The sequence below is a fragment of the Oreochromis aureus genome, linkage group 9 (assembly GCF_013358895.1).
Source record: "Oreochromis aureus strain Israel breed Guangdong linkage group 9, ZZ_aureus, whole genome shotgun sequence".
In the NCBI taxonomy this organism is placed as follows: domain Eukaryota; kingdom Metazoa; phylum Chordata; class Actinopteri; order Cichliformes; family Cichlidae; genus Oreochromis; species Oreochromis aureus.
The window spans coordinates 9,366,496-9,382,274 of record NC_052950.1 but is presented as its reverse complement, the minus strand read 5'-3'; the positions used below and the strand labels follow the sequence as shown (position 1 = coordinate 9,382,274).

At 40.9% G+C, this 15,779-nt stretch overlaps 1 protein-coding gene across 7 annotated transcripts; it reads left to right on the top strand.

Annotated features, from left to right (window-relative positions):
• Nucleotides 1-1,396: 1,396 nt before the first annotated feature.
• snx16 (sorting nexin 16) lies at nt 1,397-12,536 on the top strand. Of its 7 annotated transcripts, none has more exons than XM_039617588.1 (9): nt 1,397-1,532; nt 2,807-3,363; nt 3,494-3,580; nt 5,614-5,762; nt 5,990-6,059; nt 7,066-7,202; nt 7,308-7,430; nt 8,871-8,906; nt 10,020-12,536. In XM_039617588.1, exons 2-8 carry the CDS (start codon nt 2,947-2,949, stop codon nt 8,884-8,886), a joined length of 999 nt encoding a protein of 332 aa, XP_039473522.1. In that variant the 5' UTR covers nt 1,397-1,532; nt 2,807-2,946; the 3' UTR covers nt 8,887-8,906; nt 10,020-12,536. The 7 variants fall into 7 exon arrangements, with proteins under 7 accessions (XP_039473522.1, XP_039473521.1, XP_031584242.1 ...); XM_039617587.1 differs by having other exon boundaries at nt 8,871-8,911; XM_031728382.2 differs by having other exon boundaries at nt 8,868-8,906.
• The last annotated feature ends 3,243 nt before the right edge of the window (nt 12,537-15,779 follow it).

Genomic DNA, 15,779 nt, shown 5'->3' with positions numbered 1-15,779 from the left:
GAGATACTGTGCAAATGAGTCACATTTTTCACATGCAGAAGTATGTCTGGTGGGTAGGTGCGTTATGACCAGTCATACAAAGAGATCACTTTCCACTGAAAGGGAAGGTCTTTAATATTTTCCTTGTTTAAATTAATCACAGGATGACTAATCCAAAAAAACAGAAAGACTGGAAGCGCTCCAATAGATGTCATTTGAAAGGACTCTTTTGTCCATTTACACTGAAAATATTTGGATAATGTTTGATGTTTGATTCTAAACCATATTTGCACACGTTTTTTTTTTCTCAGTCTACTACATGATGACAAAAATGACAAAGTGCAAAATGTCTTTGCGGTTATTCACCACAGTTCTCTTATTTATTTCAGAATTTATAGACGTCCTTACCCATAACCAACCACACTGATTTGCATAGCATAATCTGTTATGGTGCAAGCTTTAGAAAAATATATTTGTGTGTGTGTGTGTGTGTGTGTGTGTGTGTGTGTGTGTGTGTGTGTGTGTGTGTGTGTGTGTGTGTGTGTGTGTGTGTGTGTGTGTGTGTGTGTGTGTGTGTGTGATTTTGCTACATGATAAGTCAAAGTGGACTTGGAGAGTTCATTCTCTGTGTCAATCTATGTGGCAAGTTCAATGACATTGAAAAACCAGCCATGTGGTCATTCAGCTTGTTCCAGGAATCAGGTACTTCTATGGAATGATTCCTCACAGGTTTAAATTATACACACACACACCCGCACGGAGGGAGAGAGAGAGAGAGAGAGAAAGAGAATGCTTTCAGAAATATAAATGATTGTTTATTGGCCCAAAATGTACTCTGCAGCAGGACAACGACCCTAACATACAGCCAAAGCCATTAAGAACTATCCTCAGTGTAAAGAAGAAGAACAAGTACTGGTATGGCCCCCACAGAGCCCTGATCTCAACATCATCAAGTGTGTCTGGGATTACATGAAGAGACAGAAGGATGTGAGGAAGCCTACATCAAGATCTGTGGTTAGTTCTCCAGGACGTTTGGAACAACCTACCAGCCGAGTTCCTTCAAAAAATGTGTGCAAGTGTACCTAGAAGAACTGATGCTGTTTTGAATGCAAAGGTTGGTCACACCAAATATTGAGTTGATTTAGATTTCTCGTGTGTTCATTCACTGCATTTTGTTGATTCATGAAAATAAATGATTAACACAAAGCAATCCTTGTTTACAGCATTTTTCTTACCTGCCTAAAACTTTTGCACAGTGTGTGTGTGTCTGTGTGTGTTTTCTGATAATACCTGTTTCAAATCCCTTTGTGTCTTGTCTCTACTTTTTTGCTGATGAATTACATTTTCTATGTAGTATTAAGCGTGTTACTGCGCACTCTACTGGTTATCCAAAGGTACTGCCGTCATTGTGGTCAGAGTTCCAGCATGCTAACATGAAAAGACAGAGGGAGGAGATACGGCAGCGGGTAAACAGCAACGGGGCAACTACACATTGGGCTCTATGTCTGTAGTAAACATATTTTCGGACAGAGAAGGATATCTGGACTCCTACGGTAAGGGAAAGATCTTTTCATTCAGGGTCATCTTAGCTTTGCTCACACATGCTCTCCGTCTTAGCTCGCTAGCTAACCTGAATGTAATGTGATACATGCCCGGTTCTTTCAGTGGGATGGGGGACGCACCAAACACTGTTTAAAACCGGGCTGTTTAACTGTTGGTTTGTTTATTATTGGGAAAAATGCTACCAGGAGATAAAAAACAGATATCTGATAAAGTATTGGGAATTCTTGCTGCATTCGGCATTTAATTGTTATTGTAAACATCAGTAAAATTTTTGTTAGCGTACTTCGTATTGTAGTGAAACTAACTAGTGTTAGCTATTGTTAAAGTGTAGCTAACTGTGACGGTGAGAAAGGTAACGTTTTATAAACTGTACTCATGTGGTTTTCTGATAGTAGTTCCCTAAATTGAAAGGCGGGTTAACACTATTACACGACCATGTTTTGTTAATGAAGTTCTCAGAGCTCAGAAAGGACGTCGTGAATGCGGTTAGCTTGCTTGCTAAAATAACATAGAGGGTAGCTATCTCGTTGGCGACTTGGTCTAAAAATGGCATTTATGTTTACGAAGCAGAGCAATTACATTAGGAAGCCCGTGTTTTGTTGTAACGCTGGCTGCGGTCCCAGCGTTTTCGCCGTGTTTCACCAAAATAGCAGCAGGACCTAGTCAATCAGTGAGAGCCATAAATGACATGTCTCATTGTGTTTACTTCTTACATCTATCCTTTCATCCTCTTTCTGCTGCTGAGTTGTTTTTCCCCACTTTTGCCTGCCAGATTTTATTTATAATCGCTATATTTTTACAGCGTATATTCCCATTACGAGTACGTCAGTAGTATTCTCAAACGCTGTTCATTTGTCGTCCTATGGAGTGGACTGACTGGTTTCTCAGAGCAGCACTGAAGCTGAATTAACATGAACAAAATAGACAGGTAGCTGCTGATTTCTCTAGCCTCTCACTTTTTTTTCTCTTCTCGTTTCTCTTTTAGGATCAAGTTGACATACGAATCTAGTCTTTACAGGCTTTTAACATAATGAATTTTCCACATAATACACAAATTCATAAATTATAAATCATTTGGGGCTCATGTCAATAATTCATGTGCCCTGGTATTGTGAGGTACTTGACAGATTGTGCCACATTTATGTAGACTCAGGGTGAATTAAGTAGATTAAATAATCTGTATTTAAAACCTAGAGGCAGTGTAATGATCCTCCATATAGTGTTACACCTAATAACTCTTGTTGTTGTTGTTGTTTTTCTATAGAGTCTTCAATGTCAGCCCTTCAGACTCAGCATTGCTGCTAGACTTCATCCTCACACAACACTACTGTACCAAGACAAGCTTGGTGTGAAAAGCTTTAGTGACTTCTATGGTGGTGTGGCAGGAGCACACAACTCAGGAAGATGGCATCACCTTTTGTGCCTGTTCCTGTGCCCATGGACAGAGCCTTGTCACGTGGTAGCAACAAGCTGAGACGAGCGCAGCGAGCTTCATCTCTGGGAAGCGTCTCCAGCAGCTCAGAGTCTTCGTCTTCAATCGCCAGGATGGCTGGGGAGGAACATGGGGGAGTCGGATGCAGAGAATTAGATTCCCAACGTCAGTCTCGCTGTGCGGACAGGGGTGGCCGCAGCCGAACGCCCCCACCCCTTCAAAGCCCTGTGACACGGGCCAAGTTGAACGGGACTCTGGAGCCGTCTGTCGAATACTCGAGCTGTCCGCGATCTATATCGGATCCTGCTGGGAGCCAGCAAGTTGAGGAGAGGCCTATCACCCCCACTGTGCTGGGGTATGAGGTCATGGAGGAGAGGGCCAAGTTCACGGTAGGAATCCAGAGAATTAGTTAGCATGGCAACCGCTGTCTGTCTGCTACATTTAGTTTGCATTTATTAGTGACTAAACACTAAAGCAAACATGGTGAGCAGTTATTAAAATCGGCTTTCTCTGCTGCAGGTGTATAAGATCCTGGTGAGAAAGACTCTGGATGAGAGCTGGGTTGTTTTCAGAAGATACACTGACTTCTCCAGACTCAATGACAAGGTGTGTTTGGGTGTGTTGTCTGTGCATGGGTTAAATGAGCCATGGAAAACTACATGAGGGTAAACCTTATTATAATCCTGCCACATCTGAAGCCACCGGCTTCGACTATCAATCCCTCTGCTTTCAGCAAGCTTTCTTTAGTTTTTGAAAGCTCAGTGAACATGATTAGAGCTACACAAAGAAGCCTACTGTTCCCAAACAGCCAGCGGGCCCGTGCCAACTAGGAGCTCTGGTCTCTTGTGGTTTTCAGAGTATATAATCACAGATAACAGAGGAGAAATACTGTTATATGATAATACTATATGGATGTAGAAATCATGTAAAAGGTGTAAGGTTTGGAAGAATTTAAGCCTATTAAAAGCAGTTCACAGTAATCATCAGTGGAGGTCTCATTGAGAACACGTTTGTATCAATGAGACTGATCACAGTTTGGAAATCTGTCAGTATGAAGTTTGTTTTGGTTATTCTGTTAGTATTAAATTTTTTAGCTCTACCTTGAAAATGTTACAGGGATGAGAGTACTTGGCTGCCATGAGTGAACGCTTGGGAGGGACCAGCAAATACAAGGCAGAAATACCTAGCATGATCTGTATAGTAAGGTTTGTATAACAGAACACTGCCTCTGTACAGGGTGGTTCATCACAAACATTATTTTGAGGTTCAGACCTCAGTGAGCATCGCTTCACTGTGAAGTTTAATCGCTTAGTGAAAGCAGACAGGTTTGCATACATGTTTACACACCCCAGGCCACCTCCCTCTGAGTAAATTGACACTGGGGCCACATATTAACACAATGTCTCCTAAACCTCCCTACATAGAGTCAAAATATCATAGACCTATCCTAAATGTTGAATGCAGACTAGCATAGAGGGAAGTAGACATGATAAGCTTTAACTCTTTAACTTCAACAGAGGGACTTTAGCACAGTGAGTTTGTATGTTTGTTCAGCAGAAACATTTGGCAACATGTTCATTTTTCTTGAAATCGATAGGCAGAACCTTTTATAGAAACCGTTCTATGCTCCAGAGAAAGTAGGCAGTCCTAGTTCTTGGTGACAGTGAGGAGCTCAGAAATACCAACATGGCAACATGTATGGGGAAACACCTTGCATAAGCACGTGCTTTCTATTTGTATACTAATGTTTCAGACAGTCACACTTGAGTACATACCTATTGTGTCCAGGCTACATTAAACCTCACACAACAAGTTTTCATGTAAAACTCTTCCAGCCTCCTACTCACTAAGCAGCTATGAAAATTTTACAAGCAGTCTGGTTTTTACATGTAAACACTTTGAATATATCCTATCAAAGCTTAAGCTCAGAATGAAGCTGGAGTAATAGGTTTATTAATAGAGGTAATGTACGTCTCACTACCCGTGACCGTGGGAACAGTTTTTGAGGAAAGCATTTCTGCTGCAACTGAAGCTGAGTTCACTGCACAATTTACAAGAAAGAATTTATGTTTGATTTAACACAGTGTTTTTTTTTTTCTTTTTTATCACATTAAGAAATGTGTAGTTGCACCAAAAATGCTATAAAGTCTGTAATATGACACCAGCATAGCAGAGAACACAAATCTGGACTTTCACCTGTGTGATTAAAAAAGCTCATGAGATTTAAAGCTCATCTTGGAAACTTTTTTAAGTGTTTTGGGATCTATGGTTGTATCGTGAATGCACGTGAAATAAAAATGTGACAATCTGATGACAGACTTAACATTTTTATTACGAAAGACATTTTTGATTATGACACTTCTGTGAGGTGGTTATTTAGTAAGGTATATAGATTAGAAAGTAGCAGACCTGTGCTCTTTTGTTTCGATGCAGGTTTGATCCGAGCACAAAATGCAGACGAAGAGTGTGTTTGCTTCGTGGGGTGGAACCGTTTTTCTTGGCCCGCCATGAACTTAATTACTTTTATCTCTGCATTATGTCTACACGGCCCTTACATGACTGTCCTTGCCCTTACAGCCTGTAGCTGAATGTAAGGGCAATCATGTGACACTGTATGTGTCTGTGTGTATTTGTTCCAGCTGAAGGAGATGTTTCCAGGCTTCCGCCTCTCACTGCCTCCTAAGCGCTGGTTCAAAGACAACTATGACAGCAACTTCCTGGAAGACAGACAGCTAGGACTGCAAGCTTTTTTGCAAAACTTGGTTGCACACAAGGACATCGCCAACTGGTATGAGCCTATTGTGTTTAATAATAAAAATGTTACTGGGCCATATTTTATGTCGTTCCGCGTCATTATTGCAGACAAAACTTGCCGTAACTCTTAGTTTGTGTTGGCTGCATCAGAGCTATGTGGAAAATACATGCATAGCCAAAAAGATAACTGATATCAGTGTGAGCTGACCTGTTTTATAAACACAAACACTCTAATCTTACATCATTTATTGTTCTTGACAGCCTGCAAGTGAGAGAGTTTCTGTGTCTCGATGATCCACCTGGGCCTTTTGACAGTCTGGAGGAGAGCAGGGTGAGTGTGCATTTACAGTATGTGTAAGTTGGATGCTGAAGCTTTTGAGCATCAGGTACTTCTACTCCTCCACAACATCATCATCCTGCCCTAGGATAGACACAGGACATGTAGCTGTCCTCTGCCTTTTAAGTTAATCATTATCTCTGATGTTATTCAAATTTAGAAGGACGTTATTCCTCCCAGGCCACAAAAATCAGCCGCAAGTCGTGATTTCACCATTTGAATCAGTGCATTCTTAGTTTTAAAGCTGTTTTGAAATTTGTTTATCCCTGCCATTAAGGAATATGTTAAGGAAAACTATCTGGCATCTCAAAATCTCATATGAAAGAACCTGAAAGAAGCTAACAGATTTAGCACCGTTGTTGGACTATGCAGCAAAGAGAGCCTAAATGGAAAGTTATCAAAAGGTAGCCCTTAATCTCATCACAAAAGACAGTGCAGTGAGAGGTCAAGCAACTAAACCAAGATGGTATATATCTTCACATTATTTAAAAAAAAAAAAAAAAAAAACGTTCAAGTCTCAAAATTGAAAAATGAATTCCTGCCCAAATATCCTGGTCCTGCCTTGGAAGTTCGAGAACATCTGGATAAATCAGTTGTTTTGGAAACAACTGCTGTGGACAGATGAGGTTCAAACTGAGCTCTTTGGCCACCAAACAAAGCTGCATTTGATGAAAATAATGTGCTGTCCACTGTTAAATATGGGGGTTGAAATATTCTGCTTCAGAGGTCAGTAAATTACCGATGCAAATGTCACTCTGTTAGCCAATACGTGAAACTGGAAGGATGCTGGCTACAAAATGGGACGAGGATCAGTAACGTAACACAAAATTCTCCATTTGCATCAAATGCATGCTGACGCTTTTGGCACAGACCTCACAGCCCGCTGGGCCTTTTAAATTCACAAACCTCTGAAGAAACCCCCATTGTTATTATCTATATGGTATTTTGACCATGTAAAGATGTAAATATTCACTGCTCCTTGTTTTCCCCCTCCTTCTAGGCGTTCTGTGAGACTCTGGAGGAGAGCAACTATCGTCTTCAGAAGGAGCTGCTAGAGAAGCAAAAGGAGATTGCCTCCCTAAAGAGGAGGCTGGAGGAGAGGGAGCAAGCCATTCTACTATTGGAAAAGCATATCAAGTCAGTAGATAAACACAACCGTATGCATCCTTAGAGAGATTCACAAAAGGCTCACCAGTGACAGGACGATGACCTTTTGGGTGTGTGTGTGAACCTCTGTTGCAGCAATGAGTGTGTTAGTCCAGAGTCTCCATGTCGGCTGTCAGCTCAGGGCAGTGAGAGCAGTGCAGATGCAGATGTGGAGTCATCTGCTGCAGAGGCCGATCAGGACATCCCTGAAGACACCGGGTAAGAGATGCTCACATAAACCACAAATGGCAACGATAAAACAAGGAGTAGGTTTGATCTACTACTCCTCTAATGTGCTCCTGACACCAACCAAAGTTCATGTGATTTCCACAGAATTATGTCTGTTTATGCAGCCACAACATCGAAGTTAAAGCAGATTTTCCATTTATTTTAAAAGTGGCTCAAAGGTCGAGGGGCAAGGTTCAGTTGTGAATTTAAAACACCTTAAGGAGCATTCTCGTAAGGTTAACAGGCTTTCTTGCAAGGCATTTCAGTCCATTTGATTTTGTCCGTCTTGCACAAAACTTGCATGCTTTTTGTCTTTCGTGATAATCTGGAGTTAATAAAACCCTGCATAAGACCGTCAGGAAAGTTAAAGGCATCACGGCTCATAAACTGCTGGAAGCCTTAAAGTCAAATGAATGAATGATGTGTTGGATTTACAACTGCAGTTAATGTAGTAAACTGGAAAGGACTGAAAATCCCAAAGGCTCATTACTAAAATGTGACCATTTACCAAGAAGTAAAGCAGTGGGAAATAAAGGGTTTGTCTTATCTGAGGACGTGCAGTTTTCTGCGACTGATTAGGGTGAAAACGGTTTGCACAGCAGAGAACTTGATTTATAGGCCCTGAAGAGTGTGCACCTCTCTTACTTCATCCTCTACAATCTAATTTAATTAAATGACAGTATTTACTGATCTCGTAGGAGTAAGACTCACGGAGTGCAAGGTTCAGTGTATCTTTCCTCCTCATGGAAAAGGTTTTCACATTTTTAAGCAAGTAGAAAACCGTTTTAATATCAGAATTTTAAAAATGTGCTGTACTGCGAGTAGAATAGTTTCATTTTGAACATGTAAATAGACCAAAAAACATAAAGTAAAGACATCAAGTTGTCATGAATATCTCTAAATCTACACAATGTTTATGCTCGAAAAGGAGTAGGATGACGTTTACACTTCTGAAGAAATGCGAAAAATAAAAATCAACATCATGCAGAAAGGAAGTTGTTCAGTTGCTGGGAATGAATACTGAAATCTCCTCTGGTGTTTGCACTGTTTTCTCACTACAATGGGTGTTGTGGGTTTGAACTGTGGTTCTCATCGCTGCCCAGATGTTGTTTTTTATTCCAGGACTGGACCTTATTTACCAAACACTGGCTGCTGTTATGTTTTTGGTATTTTGAAATCAAAAAATACAAATGCCAAAGTTTCAGTGATGAGTTTCAGACCCACATGAGAGCCATAAAGACGGCACACATTGGTGTGTAAATGTAGTTGTGTTTTAAAAAAAAAAAAAAAAAATCGCGTATGTATGTCTGTGAACATGTTTCTGCTTTAAGGAGAAGATAATTAACATTAATATTCTAAACATTGTTCCACCTTCTCTTCTTTTTTTAAAAAATGTTTTCACTTGTTTTTCACTCTCATATTTCACAGCAGTGCTGCCCCAATGTGAAAAAAAGAGCCCCATAACATGTGAGGTACTTTCAATTGCAGCTCAGCAGTCTAACACTGTGGCATACTGTTTCCTCCCCCCACTCTGTTCTTCTTGCCAATAACATGCATCCCACTGCTAACTGCACAGTAAAGATGTCATGTTTAATGATGTTGGCGTGTTTAAGGATGGGTTCGGATTGCTTTCAAGTCGGTCTAAATGCAGCACTCACATGGTAAATGCGCAGTTTAATTCCCGTGTTCCCCGGGGCTGCACACATTACATGTAAGTGCTGTATTAAGATTTATTTGAAAAATAAACAAACCTGTCTTTAAAGTGCTCAGAGTCGGGATGTTTCTCCGGGTTGGGGTGATTTCACTTTCAGTACAACTAGTTCAGGAAAATGTCTCCTGATCAAAGTCCAGTCTTAACAAACCACATATCGATTTAACACTGTCAGAAAATAGATTTTTTTTTTGTAAGGGACGACTACATGAGTGAAAGGATGTGTTTAAAAATAGTCTAGTTTTAAAGCAAGTGACCTGAAATTGAGTTTGCCCCAGCTGTGGTGTGTATTTGTTGTACTCCAACGTCCTGTCCTCTCTTCTGTCTGTGCTGCACTGCACTCCTGCATCACATATGACTAACAAATGGTGTTTGTGCCTCTTTTTCACGTGGTGATGTATGTTCATTACATGACCATTGTAGGTGTTTGAATTTGAGGGAGTGCAGGTTTTTCTTTCTTCCTATTCTCGTCTGTTGGATTGACAGCTTCTATAAAAATACTAGTGTATATAGTGCTTTGAGTGCACGTTATGTTTGAGGATGTAGACAGGATGTAAACAGTCCTGATGCCCTTCTCTGTTATCACTTGTGTTTTAACAGATGCTATATAGAGTTGGATAGAAAGCCTGTCTCGCTGTGTTCTCAGGGGACCTGTACGTGCAATATTCTTGTGCTGCGGCATCAATAACTTGATGTCTTGGTCTCCCCACATCAATGCCTCACACTTTGAGCTATTCTAGTCTCTCGCATCTACATTTCCTCTTTGGATCTCTGTCTATCTGTCTTTGTGTTGCCTGATGTTCTCTCATCCCGTTACCTTCAGTCACATGCTCAGTGTATTTCTTCTGCTCTGACTTCCCTCTCTCCAGTGGCAGGTGTGAGGTCCAGCCTGTGCGATCCTCTGCCTGTTGGTGCGGTCCGTCGCTCAGCGTCTCTCCTCCCGTCATCCAGGTCACTCAGCTCTACCACAAGAACTCAGAACACTAACAATAAACCCCGGTCTTCCTCGCCACCTCTTTCAGTTCTCCCTGCCTTCTTTTCCACCTCCTCACTGCAGCACTAGTCCACATGTTTTTTGGGGGTTTGTTTGGGGGGTTTTTTAAGCTTTTTTTGTGTTCTTATTTGTACTTGCCTTTCCCACCTCCTTTCACATCTCATCTTACTACCTGTCAGAGTGTAAGTGATGTTTCATCGTCCAGTCATGGAGTTGGATGATACAGCATTTCCCTCAATATCTGGACTTAAAGAGAATGGTTGTATACTAAAAGCAACAAACCATGGGAAATTTTACCCGGCACCTACAGAAGATGTTGAAGACCTTGTTGGGACTTTGGACTAAATGGGTCTGTCTGACAGTGTGTTTGGATTTCTTGGTCCTGATAATTCACTTTTGAACCCAGTGTGTATCCACAAGACCTCATCAGTTAGAGCCTGCAGGCCCAAAGCCAAAGTCTGAATTTTTGACCAAAAAAAGAAAAAGGAGAAAAGGGCGAGTTTCACAATTGTGACAATCTATATGAAATCTGAATTATAATCTCAATAGTTTTCACTGCAGTCCTTTGCCTTATGGCATCTTAGTTGTTATGAGAGGCCCTCTTTGTAAACCGGGGAAACGACCCCCCCGTGTGGCTGTTCAAACAAAAGTCTGACTCAGGATAAGCAGGTAACAGGTGTTTGACAGAGGATTGGTAACGTTTGGTCTGCAGGTACTTCATCTCATTGCAATGTACTGCCATTTACTGTTATTGTAGTAGACGGTCCTCCCGTCTTGAAAGTTGTCATTGTGTCTCCACTTTCAGGTGCATCTAAAAGCTACATTCCAGCCTGTTTTTGTGCCATGTGTCATAAATCATGTCCTGATGGGGGCATTTAGTCCATACCATACTGTGTCAAAGCCAAGGAATGTACAGGGCACCATGTATACTAATCGTCTCATTACCCTGAGACATTCCAGCATATATGCATAAACATTTCAAGGCATTAATTTTCCCAGGTGAAGGTCATTTCACAAATCTTTACACCAGACCTCTCCTGGCACCTCTTCTGGATTTCCATATTTTTCAGGGCCTAATATGGTGTGATTAAAGGACAAGAATGGCATTTTTGCTCACATATGTAGGAATGAGGATTTGGTTTTATCTGCTGTGGATTTTAAGATATCAGATTTGAGATCTAACAGCCACTTCTTCGTATTTTGATGATCCACATAGGACATTGTTGATTGGGGGTTTTTCTACTGGCATTGTTGTTGCAGCAATAGTTACATGTTAGTCATGTTTTGGGGCATCCTAGGAGACCGCGACAGAATTTTTTATTTGAGATGTCTCAAAATCCCAGCTGATAAAACTATCGACCAAGTGAGACACGGGTGAAAGACACAAAGAGGTGACAGCTCCTCAAGTATACAGTGGTGCTATTCTTTTTCCCTGAAAAATCCCAATGTTTAAGACCTGATGGGCTGGAAAAAGAGGGAAAAGAAGACCAGCATAGTCATCGTTTAAAGCCTTCAAAGCTTGTTAGGATGCAAAAAAATCGGGCTGGTATTTGAGGAAGAAGTGAATGCCACAGGCAACTAATAAACTCACAGTTTAGCCTTGTTGGCTCTTTATCTGCATCAAGACTGTTATTCATTAAATCATCCACTAAAGCCATATTTTTACACTTAAGAACACTTGAGAGGCAGACGTTTCACATGTGGTCGAGTGTGCTGAGCAGCTGTTGTTTTCACTCTTTCATGATGACTATGAAGTATATAATGGCTACGGGGGATGTTGACTTGTCTCAAACAAGGCCTGGAACAGGTCATGTGATGCACTTTATGGATGAATGGCAACACGCAATGTTTGCTAGGATATTGTTTTTACTATTATAACACAGAAATATGCCTTTTAGCTCACCTAATCTGTCCTGGTTCCCAACTGTATCTGAAATGTCGCAGCTTGATTAACTTGTATTTAGTTCTTTGTCTGTAAATTCATTTGTTGTATAATTCTAAGTGCCTTGAATATTTCCACTCGGCTCCTTTTTTATATGTTGGAATAGCTTTATAGGTTTGTGTACAACATGTGACATATCCACTACATCCCCCTGATGGAACTAATGTTTTAAAAACACTTCTGTGTATATGTGGTTGCTTGGAATAGATTGAAGGAGATGTGTTTTTGTTATATTACATGAACTGATATGGAAATTTAGTTCAAATATACACTTGTAGTTGCACTATAAAAAATTGACATAATCAGTAATGTCCCTGATTTAAAGGGTTTATTCACTGAGTAATCATATCTGAAATGTATGCTGTAGATATTGTTACACATACTATAGCAAAAATGTTTATCAGAAATATTTAATTCACATACAATTAAACACGGAGTGATATATTGAAAGCATGTGTGTTTCCTGTGTCCTCACATTTAAAGCCTTCACCGCATCAGATGTGAACTTTTCATACAGGTCATAATATAATTGCAAAGGTTCAGCAACAAATCTGTCCCAACCATTATTTTTTCTTTGCATCTGTAAACCCCCCACCACCTTTTTAATATGCAGCTTTATTATGGAGGGACTCCCTTGATCACTGTACGTATGCTGTCCAAACAGTAAATACTTGCAGCGCCCATATGGAAGTCATTTTATTCCGGCACAGCCTAGCACTCGAGGGGTCTGACTTTATAAGGTGCTGTGGCTTTTCCACAGGCTTTCCTTTGCAAATGTCAGTTTGCTGACATTCACCTCAGCTGCGTAATGGGTGACTGAAGACCGTTATTATGGTAAATGGCCTGTATTTATATAGCGCTTTAATAGTCCCTAAGGACCCCAAAGCGCTTTACATATCCAGACATCCACCCATTCACACACCCATTCACACACAGGTGATGGCAAGCTACGTTGTAGCCACAGCCACCCTGGGGCGCACTGACAGAGGCGAGGCTGCCGGACACTGGCGCCACCGGGCCCTCTGACCACCACCAGTAGGCAACGGGTGAAGTGTCTTGCCCAAGGACACAACAACCGAGACTGTCCAAGCCGGGGCTCGAACCGGCAACCTTCTGATTACAAGGCGAACTCCCAACTCTTGAGCCACGATCGCCCCTATCTCTATGAAACGCCACCTCCATTGTCTCAAGGCACAGGGCAAAGTACAAGTTTAGAAACATTAATGTTAAAATTTAAATGTATTGGAATTTCTTGATTAAAGAAAAGTTTTATTGTTAGCAGCAGTTATTTATTACATTTTTTAAAAATAATGGACAGAAAACATTTAGATATTGCAATGTTATTTTGACAAACAGCATTGTGCAGTTTCTCTAACCAGGAGAATTATAGGTCTAAATATTTCTTTGATTTATGTGAGGTGAGGTGGTTTCATGTGCTGAAAGTTGTCTGATCCATCCATTCGCTTCCGCTTATCCTTTTCAGGGTCGCGGGGGGCGCTGGAGCCTATCCCAGCTGTCATAGGGCGAGAGAGGAGTGCACGCCCTGGACAGGTCGCCAGTCTGTCGCAGGGCTAACACACAGGGACAGACAACCATTCGCACTCACATTCACTCGCACATTTACACCTAGTGGCAATTTGGATTATCCAATTAACCTATCCCCACAAGCTGCATGTCTTTGGACGGTGGGAGGAAGCCGGAGTACCGGAGGAACCCACGCAAACACGGGGAGAACATGCAAACTCCACACAGAAAGACCCCGGCCTGATGGTGGAATTGAACTCAGGACCTTCTTGCTGTGCGGCAACAGTGCTAACCACCGTGCCACCGTGCTGCCGAAAGTTGTCTGATACACCAATAATCTCTCACATGTAGAAATGTGAAAACTCTAATATGCACTTGAGTATATAGTTTATATCATATAATGTTCTAGGATTGAGGCCAGAGAAGTTTGAAGGAAAAATCAGTGATCCATGTGCATTGTGCTGAAGTAAGCCAGGAGTTTATTTATAGCTGGTTAATCCTGGTGGTTATAGTTAGAAAACGTGTGTTTGGAGATTTATTTTCTTCCAATCTAACCCTGTTTGTCTGCACGCCTCTTATTTGTATCTAAACATCACGTGACCACCGACTGCTGAGGAATTTTCACTCTCATGTAAGGGTTATTAGAAAACTGTGATCTTTTTCTTCCATAAGGATTTTACTCCATTTATCTGCATTACTGTTCCCCTCCCCATGTATTTTTTTCTGCATATTTGTCACACTTGCATGTTTTAGACCATTAAACGTATTTTTAATATCAGACAGAAGAAAAGAAAACTGCCTGGCCCTGTGTGAATAAGCAGTTGCCCCCTAACCTACTAACTGGTTGTGCCACACTTGGCATGAAACTGCAATCAAACATCTGTGATAACTGGCAATTAGTGTTTCACATTCCTGGGGAGGAAATTTATCTCACTTAATAAATTAAATTGTCAATTTAAAAACTGCATTTTTGTATCTACTCAGGATCTCTTTGTCTAATATATACTGTTTGATCTTAAATGTGTAAATGTCAGAAAAAACTAAGAAATCAGGAAGGGGGCAAATACTTTTTCACAGCGCTGTATGTCTGTTTATGACTGAAACTAGTGGCTACAGCTGAACATGAGTCAAACTGGCTGGGTCATCTGTAAGATGGTGGATGGTGGTATGATTAGATGATGGCATAGATAGAGCATACCTGAAGCGATTCTTAGTGGAGAGCGCTGAACTTACATTTTTGGAAAGGAAATTATGTTTTCAGGAGAAACAAACAAGGACAGGTCAGCATTAATACTCCACACATGGACAAAAAAGACATTCAAAGACAGTCTGATAATGTTTATGATATCAGTGAATATGGGTTATTGGCCAAACCAGTATGTATGTACATAAATGATCTTTGATATCCAGTTAGCCATGAGGATGTGTGATTATCTCCAGGCGCTGTTGGGCCAGGGCTTCATGTGCTGCAGAGATGGGTGGTTGATCTGTTTTTCACACGATCTGAGAAATGTGTTGTTGCTTGTTAGAGTATTGTGAATATCTCTTCCAGTAATGAAGTATAAAAATGACCAAGTTAAGTGTGTTTTTCTGTTTCCTAGATTTTAATTGCAAACATATGACAATTCCTCAAACATGTCAAGTTGTTTTCCACCCGCTAGATGGATACCAAGTGGTGCAGTGGTTCACACTGTTTCCTCACAGCAAGAAGGCTGTCACTGTGTGGGTTTGCTCTGACAGTCTAAAGACATGCATGCAAAGTTCATTTGGGATTCTACATTTGCTCTAGGTGTAAATTACGGTATGGGTGGTTGATCTGTCCAGATGGTGGTAACTTACAGGATGCTGTCCATACTATGAATGACAAACATCGCTATACCATAGATAGTGGGGGATTTTATTGAACAGCAGTCAGTGAACTTTTCAGCAATAAAAAAATCCTCTCTGTGTTTTTGTCTTGTGACTGGAAGAATGAACATACGGGGGATTCAGTTCTGGTAACACCGTACTTGCAGTCAACATTGCCATCATCTTTATAATTAGGAGATTTTAACTGTACTATTAATGTAATTGGCTACTACTTGTGTATGACACAAATGCATTTATTCACTCCTTTTCAAAGAGTTAGTTGGAAAAAAAAAAAGCTGTCTGGTCTGTTTAAGTCACTGA

Coding starts and splice junctions, on each gene's coding strand:
- snx16 (XM_039617586.1), top strand. CDS start 2,947: ATGGCATCACCTTTTGTGCCTGTTCCTGTGCCCATGGACAGAGCCTTG. Junction 3,364..3,493: donor AGGAGAGGGCCAAGTTCACG/GTAGGAATCCAG, acceptor TCTCTGCTGCAG/GTGTATAAGATCCTGGTGAG. Junction 3,581..5,613: donor TCTCCAGACTCAATGACAAG/GTGTGTTTGGGT, acceptor TATTTGTTCCAG/CTGAAGGAGATGTTTCCAGG.